Below are 19655 nucleotides of genomic sequence, written 5' to 3'. Positions count from 1 at the left end.
GTACTAAAGGTTAGGTTTGGGTTTGCATAATACCCATGTTTTCAGACTTCATCTCTGTAAGGTTGCTCGCTCTTCGAAGTTACCTCGCAGAGTTGATGCTGCTAATTGGAACAAACATAGTATTATAGATTATGTTGTGGATTGAACAAGAACTAATAAACCTTATATTATGATAATATTACATATTCAAGTAGGTCTTTAAGGTATGGATGCGCTAAGCTAAGGCTAAATGAAGTTGATATTCTTCTAGTGCCACAAATAAAGGTGAAAGGGTAATTCTTCACAGCATGGACACATTTGCCAGAGACCAAGCCCCCAACTCCATGTCATAAAATTTATTCAACATTCTAAGTTGTCGTTACTGGGTGTGACCTTTTGGCGCTGTCCGAAGGGAGGGTTGATTGAGGTTTTTGCCCCCCAACACCCCTCAGGGAAACATTGTCTTCACCACAGTATACATGGCAAGAGAGAGCTGAAACTTAGTCAGCAGCTCTTTCTGCTTTCCCTTTATTTGCTACTGTTCGTGTTTGCACATTATTTCTTTTACCAACAACTTCAACTTTTAGTCCTTTACAAAAATATCATTATCAATTTGCCCAAGCTTGGTGCATCCATACATAAAGATTAATCAGCTAAAAAATTGTGAAAAAGCCATTCACAGCCTAAGTCCACTGGGTGCACCTGAGTTTCAGCTCCATCTTGCTATGCATAACTAGGTGAAGAATGTTGAATATTTTCTTCTTCTTCTTCTTCTTCTTCTCCGCATAACCATTCAACCTTACAATCATTATTCCCTGGGTGTAGTTTGTTTCCAACAATCATGTAGCACAAGGTAAATTTTGCCAGTAATGTACTGAATGACCAAATATAAGACACTTTTCATCTATGGTATCCCCTTCACAAGTTTATAATGATACAGTTGTGCAACATGTAATACTTTGATTTACTTTTACTGTAAAATGTAATGGCACTATAATAGTCAAAGAGAAAACTGAACTCCCTGATACATGAAATAATCTGCATAGGCAACAAATATCAGAAATAAAGAAAATAGGTCTCAACAAATGCATATGTAATCAGTAAATCAGATGCATATGTAATCAGAAGAGGAGCCCCAGATAAGGAAATATGGCAGTAGGATTGGGGTCTGGGAATGAAGCCCATGGGTTATGAAGTCTTTGTGGTGATGTTTGCGAATTTCCTGGGAATGGCTGGAGTAAATGGGACTTAATCATGAGGGGTGCATTCATTTTGGGAAGATTACCAATACTTTCAATTCTATGATTTGCGATTGAAAATAAGAAGATGCATGAATATTATAGCATTGATAATTGAAAGAAGGAATGATAATTGCAAGATTGAATGGCTGTGACACTAAAAAATGACTATATTGGTAATCTCAAGGTGTGACTGCACCCTCCAGATGGTAAGTTCCTATTACTCAAGCTTCTGGAAAAAACACCAACAACGCTGATGAACCAAAACTCTTCCTAACCCGGAACCCATCCAATTGCTGTATTTCCCTATCTGGGGTTCCACCCCCCACCCGATCGCCATGGTCAAACTCCCCCAATGTCATTTGTTACAATCAGTTTTCTTCATTTCTAACATTTTTTCCTACCTAGATTATTTTATATTAATGAGTGTAGGGTTTCTTTTTCATTGTGATAGTGTCATTACATTTCCCTGTAGCAAAATACGTGTCACACAATTTCCTTGTTATCCAAATGTCTTATTTTTAGCCATTCTATCCATTACAGGCAAATTTTACCTTGTACTGCATGGTAGGTATGTAGGTAAAGCATCCATACTGTATAGATTTACCCACATTACATTTTTGTAACTGTAATCTAATCAACCATATATTGTATTGACTTAGTATTTCCATAGACGCTACACACACACACAGCCCCCCAATCCCATGTTGTTATTGGGGGGGGGGGGTCTTAGAAGACGAGGACTGGGACCCAATGCTAGGGAATTCCCCTGCCTTGGGACTCGGCCTTCAACTCAACTAATTTTGCTTGGTCTTTTTTTCCCCTCCTGCTTTTTCATTTCCATCCCTTCCCCAACCCCTTCTACTATCCACTAACTAAGGTGTGAGAGCCGTGCTGAAAGGATAAAAGGCTGACTTTGTGCCAGTCCTGCACGGCCTTAGGGAGCCATGGGCTAAGGTATTCCTGTTTTTGTCTTGCCCTTACCCCTCAAGGGGACCCTGAGGGGTGGACTGTTTCTCTCCCCAACTCCATCTTACCATGAAGATGTTATAACTTATTAGGGGCAATGAGGCTTGCCCCTTCATCAAATAGCCCACCAATTCAAACTCTCCCAATTCCCTGAACCTAGGCTCTCCTTTGACCACGGATCTGAACACTGCAACAACTACCCCCTCCTCAATGCCTACTAGTACATTATCCACCCAAGTCGACACTCAATCTCCATGAGACATTCCTAGTCTCCCAACATGCTCAGCTTCATCACCTTTACCCCCCCAATCTTCTTCATCAACTACCCCATCCTCTCTTATTACTACTTTACATCCTTATTGTCTATCTCTCCATAATACTACCACCCTCAACACTACTCCCTCTTCCACACACACCCATCCTTCTACTACCCCCATCTCTACATATATCTTAAATACTCTATTTAGCCCAGCCAAATGGGACAAATTTTTTTCCCTCAAAAAAAGTAGGCAAAGTCCTTTCTGTAGCCGACCCAATCATTCTCATCTCATCTTAGTAACATCTGAAAACCAAGCTATAGCATTATCAACTCTTTAACTGATCTCCCTGGTAACCCCTTTCCTGCAAAACCCCATCCATCCCTCAATACTCCCTAACAAACTGCCTTATCTATAACAAAAATTGGTCAGATTGTGGAGAAGACTTACTCGCATGCCTCACGGACTATGATGTGGTATCAGTACAGTACTACTCCATTCCTCCCAGAGGTTGTAACAAGAACCCCACTAACATTGCCAAAATTACTTTCCATAGACATGACCTTCCCTTAAATGTTCACATTGTGGAGAATCTCTCCCTGTCTGACTATATCAACCTCCTCCCTGTCAGTGCCAAAATTGTTGGCGTTTAGGACATCCTGCCAAACATTGCTGTTCCACAGTCAGATACCCTCTATGTGCCCAACCTGGTCATACTCAATCAAACTGCTCTGCACAGTCACGCACATGTGCCAACTGTGGTGGCCACCATAATGTATTTTATAGGGGCTACCCCATCTACAAAATTGAGTCTGAGGTGGCAACTCTCAGATTCAAACTTGGACTTACTTTACGTGAAGCCAGACAGGAAACACGTTGAGGAGGTTTTTCAGCCCCAACACCATCCCCTCTCCCTCCTCGCACTACCCACAACAGACACACTAAACATTCCACCCCTTGTTCTTCTGCCACACACCCAACTCCACCTACCTTTGCCTCTACTCCTCAGACACCAGTCCCCTCCCCCCCTGCCTCATAAGAAAATCGATATGAATCCCATATGTCACAACTATGCACTTCCCCAGATCCTCCACCTCCTGATACAACACCACCTTCCCCCTCTCATTCCTTATCTCACCCCCTAGCTTGTCCCCCTTCAAATTCTCCAACACGCACTGTAACCATTTTCACTTGTAGATCAACTAAAATATAGCTCTCCTATGTTGAAATATTTGTGGTTTTCATTCTCATAGGCCTGACCTTTGTCATCTCCTTTCTTCTTATAACCCATCCATTATTTGCCTCCAAGAGACTTTTCTTACACATCCTCCTATATCAATCCCCAACTACCATTTTCTCTTGTCTCTACTTATCCATCAGAGGACACATGTCATACCTCCCTTTCAAACCACTGTCCCTTGCACAATTAATCGTTGTCCTTTTCCCTGCCCTTTTTCCTTGCCTGACTCCAACCCTATCGGGCTCCTTACAAAATCTAAATGCTTTCTCCCTTTGAAAACCCTTTTAAACCCTTTCCCTCATTCATACATATCCTTCCCCTTAAACTAATTTTCCTTTACCAAAACCCAAACCCCTTAACCTATTCACAAATCAAGTCCTTTAAAACATCTTAAATTCTCTTTCAATTTTAATCTATATAGGTTACGTATAGCAACTGACTAACTAAACCCCCCCTTTCCCCCCCCCTTTTTACTGTGCTTCCTATAGTCTCATGCCCTTTAGATGTCTACACATTTTTTTTGCTTTTTAAAAACCCCTTAAACCTTTTTCAATGCCCCACACACATAAATATACATGCTCATATAAAAACATATATTAACACATAAATAAAAATATATATCCTACAAAATTATATATATATATATATATATATATAATTTTAATAAAATACTAATAACATATATTTTAATACATAAAATCATATATATAATACCCTATATTTCATATATATACATATATATCCCTATTTTATAATATATTTATATATATTTATGTTATAAATGTATAAATGGTTTTATATTGTATTATATTATAAAATATGTAAATATTATAAATATATATATATATATACCCTATAATACATATATTTTATATATATATATATATCTTTTTATACACATATATATACATATATATAAAATATATTACATATATATATATATATATTTTAAATATGCATAAAATATTAAATATATATATATATATTTTAAAATAGAAAAATATATATATATTTTATAAGTATTAATAGTATAATATATTAAAATTTATATATATAAAAATATATATTTTAAAATATATATAAAATATATATAAAATATATATATATAAATGCATATTATATATAAAATATAAAATATTTATTTTAAAATATTTACATATTTTATATATATACATATATATAAATATATATATATATATATATTATATATATTTTATATTATATAATATATATATAATATTTTAAAATATATATTATATATACATATAATACAAAAAAAAATACACAATACAAACATATTATATATACATATATATATACATATATATACATATATATACAATATTATATATAATATATATATTTTTTATTATATATATGCTTTAATTATATAATATTTTATATATATATAATTTTATTTTATTATTATATATATATATGCTATTAATATATATATATATATAATCTATTGCATATATATATATATATTATATATTCTAATTATATATGATTATATATATATCTATCTCATCTATATATAATATATATATTATATATATCTGCTTTATATATATATCTATATATATTATATATATATCATATATATTATATTATATATTATATTATATTATATATATATTTTATATATATATTATATATATATCTTATCTATATTATAATCTCTACTATCTATATATATTAATATATATTATATTTTATTATATATTTATATTTTAAAATTTATATTCTAATAATAAAATATATATATTTATATATCTATATATTTTATATATTATATTTTAATTATACTATAATTAATTCTTATATATATTATTTTTTTTATATATATCTTATATTTTATATTATATATATATATATATATATATAAATAGATGTTTTAAAAGCTCTAAGTTTTGAAATTAAGGGATAGAAAATTTATTATTTGTTGAGACAACTTTTAGCCATACCTTATTTAGAGGCATATAGGTGTACAGTAGGATTTAATGAAATGAATTTGCTTACAATTTGGGATTCTCTTTGCCTCCATAATTTTTGCATTGAAAGTGATAGCATATTTGAAGTTTCTACATACTTTACCTGTACTTGGTTTCTGTTTCTTAGAAATAAGACAGGGGTGTTACATTTTTTGAGATTATTGAAGAAACCAGAAGAATGGAATCCCTAGAGTTGGACTTAGCAGATCTTAATAGCATTTTAAGGGACCAGAGTTATGTCTGTGGCTATGAGCCCACACAGGGAGATGTAGCAGCATGGCAATGTCTTGGTGGTGCTCCCTCACCCGAGTACCCACACATTGCACGTTGGTACATGCATATTGCCAGCTTTGGAGCTGATTGTAAAAGTTTCCAAAAAGCTCCGTTTTCTGTTGTGATAAGAAAAGCTAACACTGATGGAAACAAAAGGATGAAAGAAGTAGAGAAGATGAAGTCTCTAAGTAACAAACCTCAGAAGATGGCACCTAATAAAAGTGAGGCAGAGGTGAGGGTTTATTGCTTCCTTAAATAATGTGTGTTAAGATGAACTAGTTACACATTTAATAGAGAATTAGAATGCTCACCCACTGTTCTTGCATGAATGGATTTTTTCGGAGGAAAACTGATGCAATTGAAGGTCAGATTGTTTTAAAAACTTGTTTATACTGATTGATCTTTTTAAACTCAGAAAGGAAAACTTGCTCTTTGTTTATCAGTGCATAAAGCATGTGCTAGATCAGATTTGAACCTTTAATGGAATGTAACTAAATGTGATTGTATAATGGAGTGTCCATATCATCCTGTAAGAGTATCATTGCAACTTTTTCAGGTGAAACGGTGTCCTTTTTATTTTCTTCTTCTTCTTTTCTTTTTCCTTTCTCCTTTTCTTTCTTTTCTTTGAGTAAATTGTCACTTTGACTGTTGTAACTGATTGTGCATAATATGTGTGGGCACTGGGTACTTTGAACATATATGCAAACTAATGAATTATTTAATCATTGTATTCATGTTATATTAGTGTAGGTTATGAAATATGAATGTTTTCCCCCGAGAAGATCTTTCTATGTTTTTCCCTTCATATTATGTGTATACTGTTTAGATTTGCTGCACTTTAACTATAGTTCCTTGTACATTTTGTTTTACCACATATTCGTATTTGTTATTTGATCAATTTGTAAAATAACATACGTTTATTGGAAATCAAGAAGAAAAAAAAATCTTTTTTGCACTGGAACTTTTTCTCCTTGTAAATTAATTTAGCTTACAGCAGTTAAGAATTTAAAAAATACTGGTACCCATAACGTTCAAAGTAAAACTCGTCTGTAGTGTAAAGAATTCCCAGATTTAATGAGTCAGTAGAGAATATAGCATTAAATGCAGTAGCACTAATGGCACCACTTGTGTGGTCCATTCCCTTCATATATGATGTGATGTAGACACAGATGTTCATGGGCTGGGTGCTTTAGATATGTATGATTAATGAATCATAAAGTGTTTTGGGGATGTTTAATGGTTGGAGTTTTAGTAGTAGTAGTAGTAGTACTATTTTTTGCTTTATGTACCTACAGATTGAACCTCATTATTCTAGTATTCTCTATTCCTGCAACGTCATTGGTTTAGCCCATGATTTGAGTCTTGCAATCATTACTTTACCAGGCAACCATTCAGCTGGCTATGGCACCACAAACACAGTATTTTCTATGAACTGCATGCATGTTGACAAGTATAGAATAGGTATGAATGAGAATTAATATCTTCACAATACAAGAGCTGTATTATACCTTCACCAGAAATACGTGCATTTCTGACAAAGATATAATTGAAGCCAGTTAAATACCATCTTTTGTATTGTTAAGATATTCATTCTCATTCCTACAGTATTTTCTACACACCACAGGTGACTTAGTGGTTGATCAGCTATATATAAGTTTGGATAGTTGATGTTTTTCCTTTGGAATGCCTCCTAAAAGACTAACTTGTAGTGTGTTTAGTGACAGTGCAATGAAATGTAAGCAGGTGACATTAACTCCATTACAAAATGTCTCAATGCTGTGAAAGCCTGATCAAGTTCATGCTTTATTTTTCCCATTTTTACCCAAAGCTTCACTGGTTTGGGAAATCACAAGTAGGAAGGGGAATATTCATGACTGCAGTCACGAACACTTCTCTGTGTTGCCAGATAAGCATGGTCACCATATTGGTATTTCCAAAATATTTTGCATGTGACAAAGGAATGTGGCGAAGTAAGATATATTTTTCTTCCATTAGATATATTCATTCAATCAAAAAGCCTTATTCAGAACTTTAACTCAATGCCACTGGGTGGATTCCCAATACAAAAGCTGTATTCACAGTGGCCCGGGTCCTGCTGCCAGAAAATTGTGTCGGCACCATAGCATGCTCAGCATGATCATACTGGCGGATCCATGGCACATATACACATGCCACTTGGAATATAATCCAGGCAGGCCATAGCATCTACGTACATGCCACCCGGCAGCAAAGGGTTAAGTGTCATAAAGTAATGCAGAATAATATCCAAGATTCAAAATATTTCATACATAACTCATTTGCACAAGGACTATCCAATGTAGTATTGTTTTGTCAATACTAATTACTTATTCACCAAGGAATTACTTATTAATAATTATTGTTATATTATAATAATCCTAACCCACTGAAATCAGGAGCTCTCTTGGACACTCACTCACTCACTCACTCACTCACTCACTCACTCACTCACTCACTCACTCACTCACTCACTCACTCACTCTCTCTCTCTCTCTCTCTCTCTCTCTCTCTCTCTCTTCTCTCTCTCTCTCCTCTCTCTCTCTCCCTCTGCTCTCTCTCCCCTCTCTCTCCTCTGCCTCTCCTCTCCTCTCTCTCTCTCTTCTCTCTCTCCCTCTCCTCTCTCTCTCTCTCTCCTTTCCTCTCTCTCTCTCTCTCTCTGCCTCTCTCTCTCTCTCTCTCTGCCCTCTCTCTCTCTCTCTCTCTCTCTCTCTCTCTCCTCTCTCTCTCCTCTCTCTCTCTCTCTCTCTCCCCTCCTCCTTCTCTCTCTTCTCCCTCTCTCTCTCCCCTCCTCTCTCTCCTCTCCTCTCTCCCCTCTCTCGTCTCTCTCTCTCTCTCTCCTTCTGCCTCTTTCTCTCTCTTCTCTCTTGTCCTCTATCTCTCTCTCCTCCCCCTCTCTCCTCTCTCTCTCTCGCTCTCTCTCTCTCCTCACCTCTCTCCCTCTCTCCTCTCTCTCTCCGCTTCTCTCTCCCTCTTTTCTCTCTCTCCTCTCTCTCTCTCTCTCCTCTCTCTCCTCTCTCCTCTCTCTCTCTCTCTCTCTCTCTCTCTCTCTCTCTCCTCCTCTCCTCTCTCTCTCCTCTCTCCTCACTCACTCACTCTACTCACTCCTCACTCACCTCACTCACCTCACTCACTCCTCACTCACTCCCTCACTCACTCACACCACACACTCACTCACTCACCACTCACTCACACCACTCACTCACCACCACACACACACACACACACACACATACACACACATACACACACTACTACACACAATCACACACACATCACCACACCATACACACTCACATACACACCATACACCACACTACACCACACCACACTACTCACTCTCTCCTCTCTCTCTCTCACCTCTCTCTCCTCTCTCACTCTCTACTCTCTCTCTCACCTCTCTCTCTCTCTCTCTCACCTCTCTCTCTCTCTCTCTCACTCTCTCTCTCTCTCTCTCTCACTCTCTCTCTCTCTCTCTCTCTCTCTCACCTCTCTCTCTCTCACCTCTCTCTCTCTCACTCTCTCTCTCTCTCTCTCTCTCTCTCTCTCTCTCTCTCTCTCTCTCTCTCTCTCTCTCTCTCTCTCTCTCTCTCGCTCATATATACACATAAATTATTAAGTGTGAAAGACCAGTAAAAATAAATTTTCCCTTGTGTCTGTCAGTTGCTGACCATATTTTCTGGCAAGGTAGAGCAAGAAAGCCTTCCAGATTTGTTTATTGTCAAACAAGAAACCAGTCCAAGAAGTGTCAGAAATTATTTTCACAGAAAAGTGGAAAGCTTTCAGGTTCTTTCCTTGGTTGATGGGTGAATTTGAATTCCAAATCTTTTGGCATCTTCCCTTCAGATGAAGAGCTTTTTTTAGGAGCCAGTAAACCAGTGGAATGTGATAAAAGGATTACCAAAACGAGACTTTCCATTTCCTAAGTTCTCTGGTCCAAAGCTTAATGTACTAATGAGGTCCAACCAGTATTTTGTCTGTATCACAAGATTAATCATTTTAAGGTTCAAAAAATATTATAACTCAAAATTCATTAATGGCCTTCCAAGAAATAGCCCATTGAAATTTATCCTTGTGTTGAGCACCTAACCAAATATCTCTTGTCAAATTTCCAGGGCAAGAAGGAGAAGGGAGGTGGAGGTGGGAAAGTGACCGAGTTGAGTCCCTGGCCTGCCTACATTCAGGAGAGGCTGGCACTTTGGGACCGCCTCAAGAAAGAAGCAGATGAAGCATTGGCAGCCAAGGTGTCAGAGCCCATTCAGGTATGTATTGGATTAGACACTGATCATTGATTTCATTAACTTCTCTTTACATTGGTTCTGTGGCCTTGAAACTGTTACTTTCTTTCTTCGTAGTCATTATCATCTTGACATTATTATTATTCTTATTGTAATCATTATTATTGCTAATATGATTTTTAAAAATGTATTATCATCATTATTATTATTATTATTATTATTATTATTATTATTATTATTATTATTTCTTCCTTCTCATGTGTGTTTTAACCTGGTAATTTGAGCAGGTCACTCTACCTGATGGAGCAGTAAAGGAGGGCAAGTCCTGGCAGACCTCCCCCTATGAGATTGCACAATCCATCTCTCAAGGCCTGGCAGAAAACACTGTTATTGCAAAAGTTAATGGTATTTTGTGGGATCTAGACCGGCCCCTGGAAGAAAATTGCAGTCTAGAGCTCTTAAAGTTTGGTGATGATGAAGCTAAGCAGGTAAGTTACATAATATTTGACAGAGGAAATTTTTCCTTTTTGTGAAAGAAACATTGAAAGTGAAGCCAGGGAACAACTATGCAGGAATATAGCTGAAAACTAATAAGAGAGTGACTAGATCTTGCCTGATGGTAGTTCACGGTTTTAGTCCTTAGGAGGTCAGCGTTCTTTACAAAAGGTGTCAAGTCCTTATCATGGTTCTTTCATGTGGATACTCCACCTTAATTTGTAAGGACTGTCAGGGCTAGATCACTGCCATAATACTTACCTCTAAGTAGAGTCAAGTAACTATATGACATGTCATCATGAAAAAAAAGGTGAGATTTGAAAATTCTTCTAAGAACTGCAAATCCTGTAGCTTGTCTAACTTTTCCCAAGCTTATAAGAAAGGCTTGATTTTTCAGGTTTCACTTGTACAAATTTTGGTTCCTTTCATTCACAAACATGATTTTACTCACCAGAAAATTTACATTTAATTTTCATGTGTCAAATATGCACTGCACAGTAATACTAAGCATGTACATATTACCAGTTGCTCTTCACATATGGAATGAAATGATTTTACGATTACCATAACTATGCAAGAAAAACAGAAAGCAAAAACATACTGTAATACAAAATTGAAAATGTAATGATAAGTTGTGTGGAGGTGAATGTGGGAGAAAAATGATAGAGGATTTGACTTGATGAAATATACCAGAAAGTGCTAGAATTGCTGTTTACATTCACTATGCTTCTTTCACAAGAAGGGAGAGGCCAGGATCATGCTGTGATTAGCTTTAGGAGAGGAGAGCTGATGAGGGAATGCATGTATGGGCATAATAGTGTGGCTGGAGAAGACTTGCTAAACAATTGTAGATACAATGTTTGACACTAAATACATCTCACTGATAAAAAAAAGACAGGAAAAAGGCTTAGTGTTTTTTTTTTGATAGGCTGTTTGTGATCATGGCAAATATAATTTTAGGTTAACTAAAGATACATTTAGTATGATGAATCAGCATTTAACATGGATGTTATATGATAGTAATTGCAAAATTATTAAGTCATACCTTGTAAAGAATGCTGTGTTTTAGTCATAGTTTAGTTTTCTTTCCAAATCCAAACTTTTGTTCTAATCAAAATCCACAAGAACTGTGTGGTAATTTTTTCTTTTGTTTATTCTCATATCATTCAGTGCACTCATAATTACAAATTTAGAGGCATTTTTCTTAGACACTGACTTTCATTTATTGATATCCAAAATGTAAAGTTTCCCCTATATATGCATAGAAACTAGGAATGTAAGTTTTTTTTTTCTTTCTTTCTTTCTTTTCTTTCTTTCTCCCTTTTTACTTTTCTTTTTCATTTTTTTTAGGTCTTCTGGCACTCCTCAGCCCATATCCTGGGTGAGGCAATGGAACGTGTGTATGGAGGCCATCTGGTTTATGGTCCTCCCATTGAAGATGGTTTTTACTACGATATGTATAACGATGGCCCTGGAGTAAGTTCCAGTGATTTCTGCTAGAGATGTTCAGAAAGATAACAAAGAGTAAGCAACCATTTGAAGGCTGGAATGAAGAAGTTCTCAATTTGCTGAGATGTTCATTATACCAGTTTCAGGTCATTTACTGCTTCTTTTCTTCTTTCTTCTTCTTCTTCTTCTTCTTCTTCTTCTTCTTCTTCTTCTTCTTCTTCTTCTTCTTCTTCTTCTTCTTCTTCTTCTTCTTCTTCTTCTTCTTCTTCTTTTCCATTAATCATCAGTTGGTGTGTCTGTCTGTCCGTGTGTTTGTTTGTTTTTGTATATAAATGGCTCCACAAGTTCTCAGCCACCAAGGACTCTACTTGGTATGGCTTTTATGTCTACATCTAATTTCCTCATTCCTTGAATTTGTGACATTTTTTGTCATTTAGAAGTATTAAAATCAAACTTTTTTTTTTTTTTTTTTTTTTTTTTTTTGACATGATTGTTATGATTTTAGAATACTGATAACAATAAAAATAAATAAAAAAATAAAAAATAATTGTTCCAAAAATTAGGGAAAAGGATAAAGAGGTCATTGAGTAAAGAATGTGTTTAGGTAATTTTTCTGTAGATGGTTTGATGTTTAAATTAACATTTTACTCATGTTTTTATTATAATACATTTTATTTTGTCATTCCCATACACTTAGCACACTGTTAAATATCTCTGTGAAGTAACATTACAGTATGACACGTAACAGGTACGGCTGTTAAATGAGAAAGTGAAGACGGACACCACCACTGTATACCGATGTGGACCCCTTATTGACTTGTGTCGTGGGCCCCATGTACGTCATACTGGCAAAGTGAAGGCTTTCACAGTAAGTATAGGATAAATTTGTAGAAATAAATGTGACAAAGTATTGTAGAAAATTCATAAGGTAAACAAAGTATTAAACTTTACATTATACATGTTCTTCTCTCTGATTTTGGGGAAACTTCAAAATGCTTCTTTTTTCATCTTTTCCAGGTTACTAAGAATTCGGCATCTTACTGGGAGGGCAACAGTGAGGCAGAGTCCTTGCAGCGTGTGTATGGCATCAGCTTCCCTGATCCCAAAATGCTAAAAGAGTGGAAACATTTCCAGGAGGAAGCAGCCAAAAGGGACCACAGGAAATTAGGTTAGTATGAGAGAAAAATCTACATGAGTGAATTTATAGGTTTAATTTTACTTTTTTTTTTTTTTTTTTTTTTTTTTTTTTTAATAGAAGTAGTGATTAAAAGTAGTTGTGTAATTAAGATTTTAATTTTATTTATTTGTTTATTTATTTTATCTCCAACTTTTTCAATGTAAGGCCCCATTAAGACGACGGGCAATGCCTGCTGGGTAATGGCTGGTGAGATGATATTTCACACTTGTTTAGCAGTTCCCAGCAGCCATTTGCTACCATAGGGCACACCTGTGTTATTGTTCACACAGTAGACCAAGCTGTGGTGACTTGACTGTAATGGTTGTCTAGTAAACATCAGGCAGCAGTCTACACTCATGCCCACCAACCCCCATCTAATGTTGGTTTGAAACATTACTTGGTTGCAGTCTTTACCTGATGGGCACTGCCCGTTCATCTGGATGGTGTCTAAGAAACTAAAATAAGCGTTTCACATTCATCATTACACAGAACTTGTATATTTTCAAAAAAATTATTTATAGTGGGATTTAAAAGACTAATATTCTTTCTCATTGTAGGTATTCAACAGAAGTTGTTCTTCTTCCATGAGTTAAGCCCCGGTAGCTGCTTTTTCTCTCCCCGTGGAGCTTACATCTACAATACTTTAGTTGAATTCATCCGCCAGCAGTACCGTATTCGTGGATTCCAGGAAGTTATTTCACCTAATGTATACAACACCAAATTGTGGCAAACCTCTGGTCACTGGGAGCACTATGCTGAAAACATGTTTGCTTTTGAGGTTGAAAAGGAGAAGTATGCTCTGAAGCCCATGAACTGCCCTGGCCATTGTTTGATGTTTGGCCACACCAGCCGATCTTGGCGCGAACTACCACTTCGCATGGCCGACTTTGGTGTTTTGCATCGTAATGAGCTATCAGGAGCTCTAACTGGCCTGACTCGTGTACGAAGATTCCAGCAAGATGATGCCCACATCTTCTGTACTCCTGAGATGATCAAGGATGAAATCAGTAATTGCTTGGAGTTCCTCTCTGCTGTTTATGAAACTTTTGGTTTTGATTTTGTGCTCAAGCTATCGACCCGTCCAGAAAAGTTCCTGGGTGAGATTGAAATGTGGGATAAAGCAGAAGGACAACTGAAGGAGTCCTTGGACAAATATGGTAAGGAGTGGAAGCTCAACCCTGGAGATGGAGCTTTCTATGGCCCAAAGATTGACATCACTGTGACTGATGCTCTTAGACGGCAACACCAGTGTGCTACAATCCAGCTTGATTTCCAGTTGCCCATCAGATTTGATCTGCATTATGTGTCAGAATCAGGAGAAAAGAAGAGACCTGTTATAATCCATAGAGCTATCCTGGGCTCAGTTGAACGAATGATTGCCATCCTCACTGAATCCTATGGAGGAAAGTGGCCTTTCTGGCTGTCTCCACGACAGTGCATGGTGGTGCCTGTAGCTCCACCGTTTGATGATTATGCCAAGGCTGTAAAGAAACAGCTCCATGAGGCAGGCTTCGAAGCTGATTATGATGTAGATCCAGGTGACACCATGAATAAGAAGATCAGGAATGCTCAACTTGAGCAATACAATTTCATTTTTGTGGTAGGGGAGAAAGAGAAGACCAACAACACTGTGAATGTGCGCACTCGAGACAACAAAGTACATGGCGAGCATAGTGTTCCTGACGTCTTACAGAAACTTCATGTTCTCAAACAGAATCGTGTGCAAAACTGGGAAGATTCATTTTAATTGTATTTTATATGATATAAATTTATTGTTATGCCAGTGGGTTATATTTCTTATTTAATGGGAAATCTTCAGAAAATACATACAAAAAATTTAAGTATGATCAGAGTGGATTATTGTTATTTATCAGAATGATTGAACAGGTATTGGAAAAAACTTGTAACTTCACAGTTTAAGCTATAACATATTTTATTATTCATTAAAGGGTCATGCATGTATGTCGCCTCCATTTTTACCCAAAACACACCATAGTGAAAAGTGAGAAATATATTTACTTACATATGAAAGTAGATTAAATAATCCAGTTGCCTAAATCTATTCTACCAAGTCTGTCAGAAGGCCTATGATGCCACTTGAATATCTGTGTTATAAGGTAATAATGTCAATAAATATGAATGTTTTCATGATTTTTAATGAGAACTTTCACATTAGCCAGACAATACACTTGGTGGGTATGCTGACTGACTGACACACACTCACTCACTCACTCACTCACTCACTCACTCACTCTCTCACTCTCTCTCACTCTCACTCACTCACTCACTCACTCACTCACTCACTCACTCACTCACTCTCTCTCTCTCTCTCTCTCTCTCTCTCTCTCTCTCTCTCTCTCTCTCTCTCTCTCTCTCTCTCTCTCTCTCTCTCTCTCTCTCTCTGTGTGTGTGTGTGTGTGTGTGTGTGTGGGGGGGGGGGGTTGATGATGATGCTGATTTGATTTTTTACATAGTAATACAACCCCTTAATCTTACCAGTTGATTTCAAAACTCATTTATTTTGAAATTTGAATCTTTAACTTTTATTATCCATCCCCAATCCCTTGTGTGTTATCAACATAGGGGCACTTAGGAGATAGAGACTGAGGCTCATTGTGGGGGATCATCCCCAACCTTGGTCCTCAGACTTGCCTCAATTAATTTTGCATGGTCTTCTCTTCTCCTTCCCTTTTCCTTTTCTTTAATCCCCTTGTTCTCTCCACTTATCCCAATTGTTAACTCATTTTTACCTTTTTACCACAATACTTTATCATAATGCTCCCTATTCCTTTAACTCCAACATCAAACGTTTTTTACCCTATACTATACCACATTGTTGTATATCAAAGGTTAGCAGTTTGGTAGGCATAGCAAAAGTTCTATAAAGTAAGATACTCATCTTATGATTAAGGTTTTATAAGTTAAATTTTGTTTTATGGCCTTCATCATCACTTGTAACTTAAAAGTTATCTTTATTCATTACTCTTCATAGTCAGTCTAGACGTGATATTTCATAATCTTAAATGATCTCATTCGTATGACTTTTTTATTATTTCTTTGTTATTATTATTAGCTTCATTATTATGAACTTAATTGTTTCTTGACATATCAGTATTATTTTCTGGGAGGCTCCAAGTCACAATTTTAGTCATTTTATATGGTATTAGAAAGGAAAGATTCAAGTCAATGTACTTGGTGTATTTGCAAGAACAAACTAGTAATCTCAATTCAGAAAATATATGTCTGTGATTTTCCCCACATGTTTACAGTAATTGTCGCTGGACAGGGCAGGGCTTGCTTGTTGGATTTCTTGGCTATCAACCAGTGGCATATGGTCATGCCAAGATCCTATTTTTTATTTCAATCTAAATAAGTGCATAAAGCTTTTTCTTCCTTAGAAGAGTGATTACTTTACTGATGATTTTTTATTCGGCAGTCTGAACCTCGATTCACATTCAGTCTACCATAGACCCACTCCCACACACTCTTCAGTCTTAGAGCCATCGGTGTATGTATGAGGAAAAAAAGGGAGATGTTTTTAAGGATCTCCCTGAATCTCTGGCACCCCCCCCCCTCCAATCCCTTGCCCATTGTTGTTGTGGGGGGGGGGGGGGGCTTAGGATGGGGTTCTCCCCTGCCTTGGCCCTCCAAATCCCTTGCCTGTTGTTGTGGTGGGGGGCTTAGGAGGCGAGAACTGGGACCCAATGCAGGGGAATTCCCCTGCCTAGGGACTCAGCCTTCAACTCAACTAATTTTGCATGGTCTTTTGTCCCCTCCTGCTTTTTCGTTTCTGTCCCTTCCCTAAACCCTTCTACTATCCACTTCCTAAGGTGTGAGCTGTGCTGAAAGGATGAAGGGCTGACTTTGTGCCAGTCATGAACAGCCTGAGGAAGCCATGGGCACGATATTCCCATTTTTGTCTAGCCCTTACGCCTCAAGGGGACCCTGAGGGGTGGACTGTTTCATACCCCCAACATACTCCAGGCTTACCATGGCCAATAATGAAGATGTTATACCCTTATTAGGGACAAAGAGGCTTACCCCTATATCAAATAGCCCCCTAATTCAAACTCTCCCGATTCCCCGACCCCAGGCTTTCCTTTGACCACGGCACCGAATGCTGCAATTACTACCCCCTCCTTAATAGCTAGTAGTACATTATCCAACCAAGTCAACACTCAATCTCCATGAGACATTCCTAGTCTCCCAACATGCTCAACTTCATCACCTTTACCTCCCCAATCTTCTTCATCAACTACCCCATCCTCCCTTATTACTACTTTACATCCTTATTTTCCATCTCTCCATAATACTACCTCCCTCAACACTACTCCCTCTTCCACACGCCCCAGTCCTTCTACTGCCCCCATCTCTACAAATATCTTAAATACTCTATTTAGCCCAGCCAAATGGAACCAATTTTTTGTGACCCCTCCCACAGCTCCCTACCCTTCCAGCAATGCCTCCAAAAACAGATTGGCAAAATCTCCTTCCGTAGCCGACCCAATCGTTCCTGTCTCGTCACAGTAACATCTGAAAACCAGGCTATAGCATTATCAACTCTTTAACTGATCTCTCTGGTAACCCCATTCCTGCAGAACCCCATCCAACCCTCAATACTCCCCAGTAAACTGCCCTATCTATAACAAAAAATTGTCAGAAAGTGGAGAAAACTTACTCGCATGCCTCACGGACTATGATGTGGTATCAGTACAGTGCTACGCCATTCCTCCCAGAGGTCATCAAAAGAACCCCACTAACATTGCCAAACTTACTTTCCGTAGACATGACCTTCCCTTTAATGTTCACATTGGTAGAGAATCTCTCCCTGTTCGAACATATCAACCTCCCTGTCAGTGCCAAAATTGTTGGCATTTAGGACATTCTACCAAACATTGCTGTTCCACAGTCAGATGCTCTCTATGTGCCCAACCTGGTCATACTTGATCAAACTGCTCTGCACAGTCACACACATGTGCCAACTGTGGCAGCCCCCATAATGTATTCTATAGGGGCTACCTACTAATTTGAGTGAGGTCGCAATTCTCAGATTCAGACTTGGACTCCGTCTACGTGAAGCTAGACAGGAAGCACGTTAATGAGGTTTTTCTCTTACTCCCTACTCCAGTAATGTTGCTTGTTTTGCCCCTCCCTCCCTCTCTCCTAAGACGTTCCTATGCCCTCCCCTATACCTATCCCTCCTACATCTTACTTCTCCATTTCTACCTCCTACCTTCCCTAATGAAATTATTTTGTCATTCTAAATCCAGACACCAATCTCTACTGCAGCCCCACCCCCCCACACTACCCGCACAGACAGACCAAAGTTCCACCCCTTCTACTACCACACACTCACCTCTTTGTATACTCATGTTCGTATATATGTTTGGTGTTTCTCTACTTCAGGGTGAAGAATACACCGAAGAAAAATAAAAGGGAGTTTTTCATGGTCCTCTGCCAGATTGTGACTACAGAGACAAAATAAAGTATTGTACTCTACAAATTGTACAGAGAATCTCACTCTTTTACATAGGCGATATGCTACACAATATAAACTACACATAATCTACATTTCACATGGCATAACATATCACACAAAAGTCAGTATATATGTAATATAATCATATAATTATCACAATGTACGTACGATGATGTCATCATAACCCGTATATAACAGCATCACAATATGGCACTCAAAACTCACTCCATTATCACAACCTACAACCCCCACATACCTTTGCCTCTACTCCTCAAACACCAGTCTCCTCTTCCCCCCTCGTAAGAAAACCTTTGTCTCACAAAACTCTCCAACCATCTCCTTTACAGAAACTTTGATATTCAAAATAAACAACTCTAGCCCCAAACTGACAGAAAAACCCATCATCCACCCTCAGATTCTACAACTGTTCCCTCGACACTCAAAGTGACTGCCGATATCCACCATCCTCCTACTCGTATTCCCCCTACACCCCTTCCTCCTACACCCTCCCAACACAGCCCATCCCCCCCAGCTCCAGCTCCACCTTCATTAACCCTTCCTCCATCCCTTCTATCCCTTCCACTCCTTCCTGGATACACGTGAATCCAATATGATTTTCCCCAGATCTTCCACCTCCTGATACAACACCACCTTCCCACCCCCTAGCTCCTTCAAATTCCCCAACACGCACTCCTAGATCAACCAAAGTATAGCTCTCTTACACTGGAATATTCGCAGTTTCCATTCTCACAGACCTTTCATATCTCTTCTTCCCATAACCCATCCACTTTTCTTACACATCCTCTTACATCGGGTCTCAACTACCACTTTGTCTCATCTTCACACTCCCTT

At 37.7% G+C, this 19655-nt stretch overlaps 1 protein-coding gene across 1 annotated transcript in view; it reads left to right on the top strand.

Moving 5' to 3' along the window:
- Nucleotides 1-15469, top strand: part of LOC119572197 (threonine--tRNA ligase 1, cytoplasmic-like) — a 16396-nt gene extending 927 nt beyond the window's left edge. Inside the window, 8 exon segments of the mRNA XM_037919172.1 lie at nucleotides 5805-6182; nucleotides 10081-10227; nucleotides 10491-10691; nucleotides 12049-12190; nucleotides 12193-12293; nucleotides 12881-13015; nucleotides 13165-13315; nucleotides 13882-15469. Of these exon segments, the coding sequence (XP_037775100.1) occupies nucleotides 5856-6182; nucleotides 10081-10227; nucleotides 10491-10691; nucleotides 12049-12190; nucleotides 12193-12293; nucleotides 12881-13015; nucleotides 13165-13315; nucleotides 13882-15071 (2394 nt within the window). The 5' untranslated portion in view covers nucleotides 5805-5855 and the 3' untranslated portion in view covers nucleotides 15072-15469.
- The last annotated feature ends 4186 nt before the right edge of the window (nucleotides 15470-19655 follow it).

This window comes from Penaeus monodon, chromosome 1 (assembly GCF_015228065.2).
Source record: "Penaeus monodon isolate SGIC_2016 chromosome 1, NSTDA_Pmon_1, whole genome shotgun sequence".
Lineage (NCBI taxonomy): Eukaryota > Metazoa > Arthropoda > Malacostraca > Decapoda > Penaeidae > Penaeus > Penaeus monodon.
Note: the sequence above shows the minus strand (reverse complement) of the source record. Positions and strands in the feature narration are given on the sequence as shown.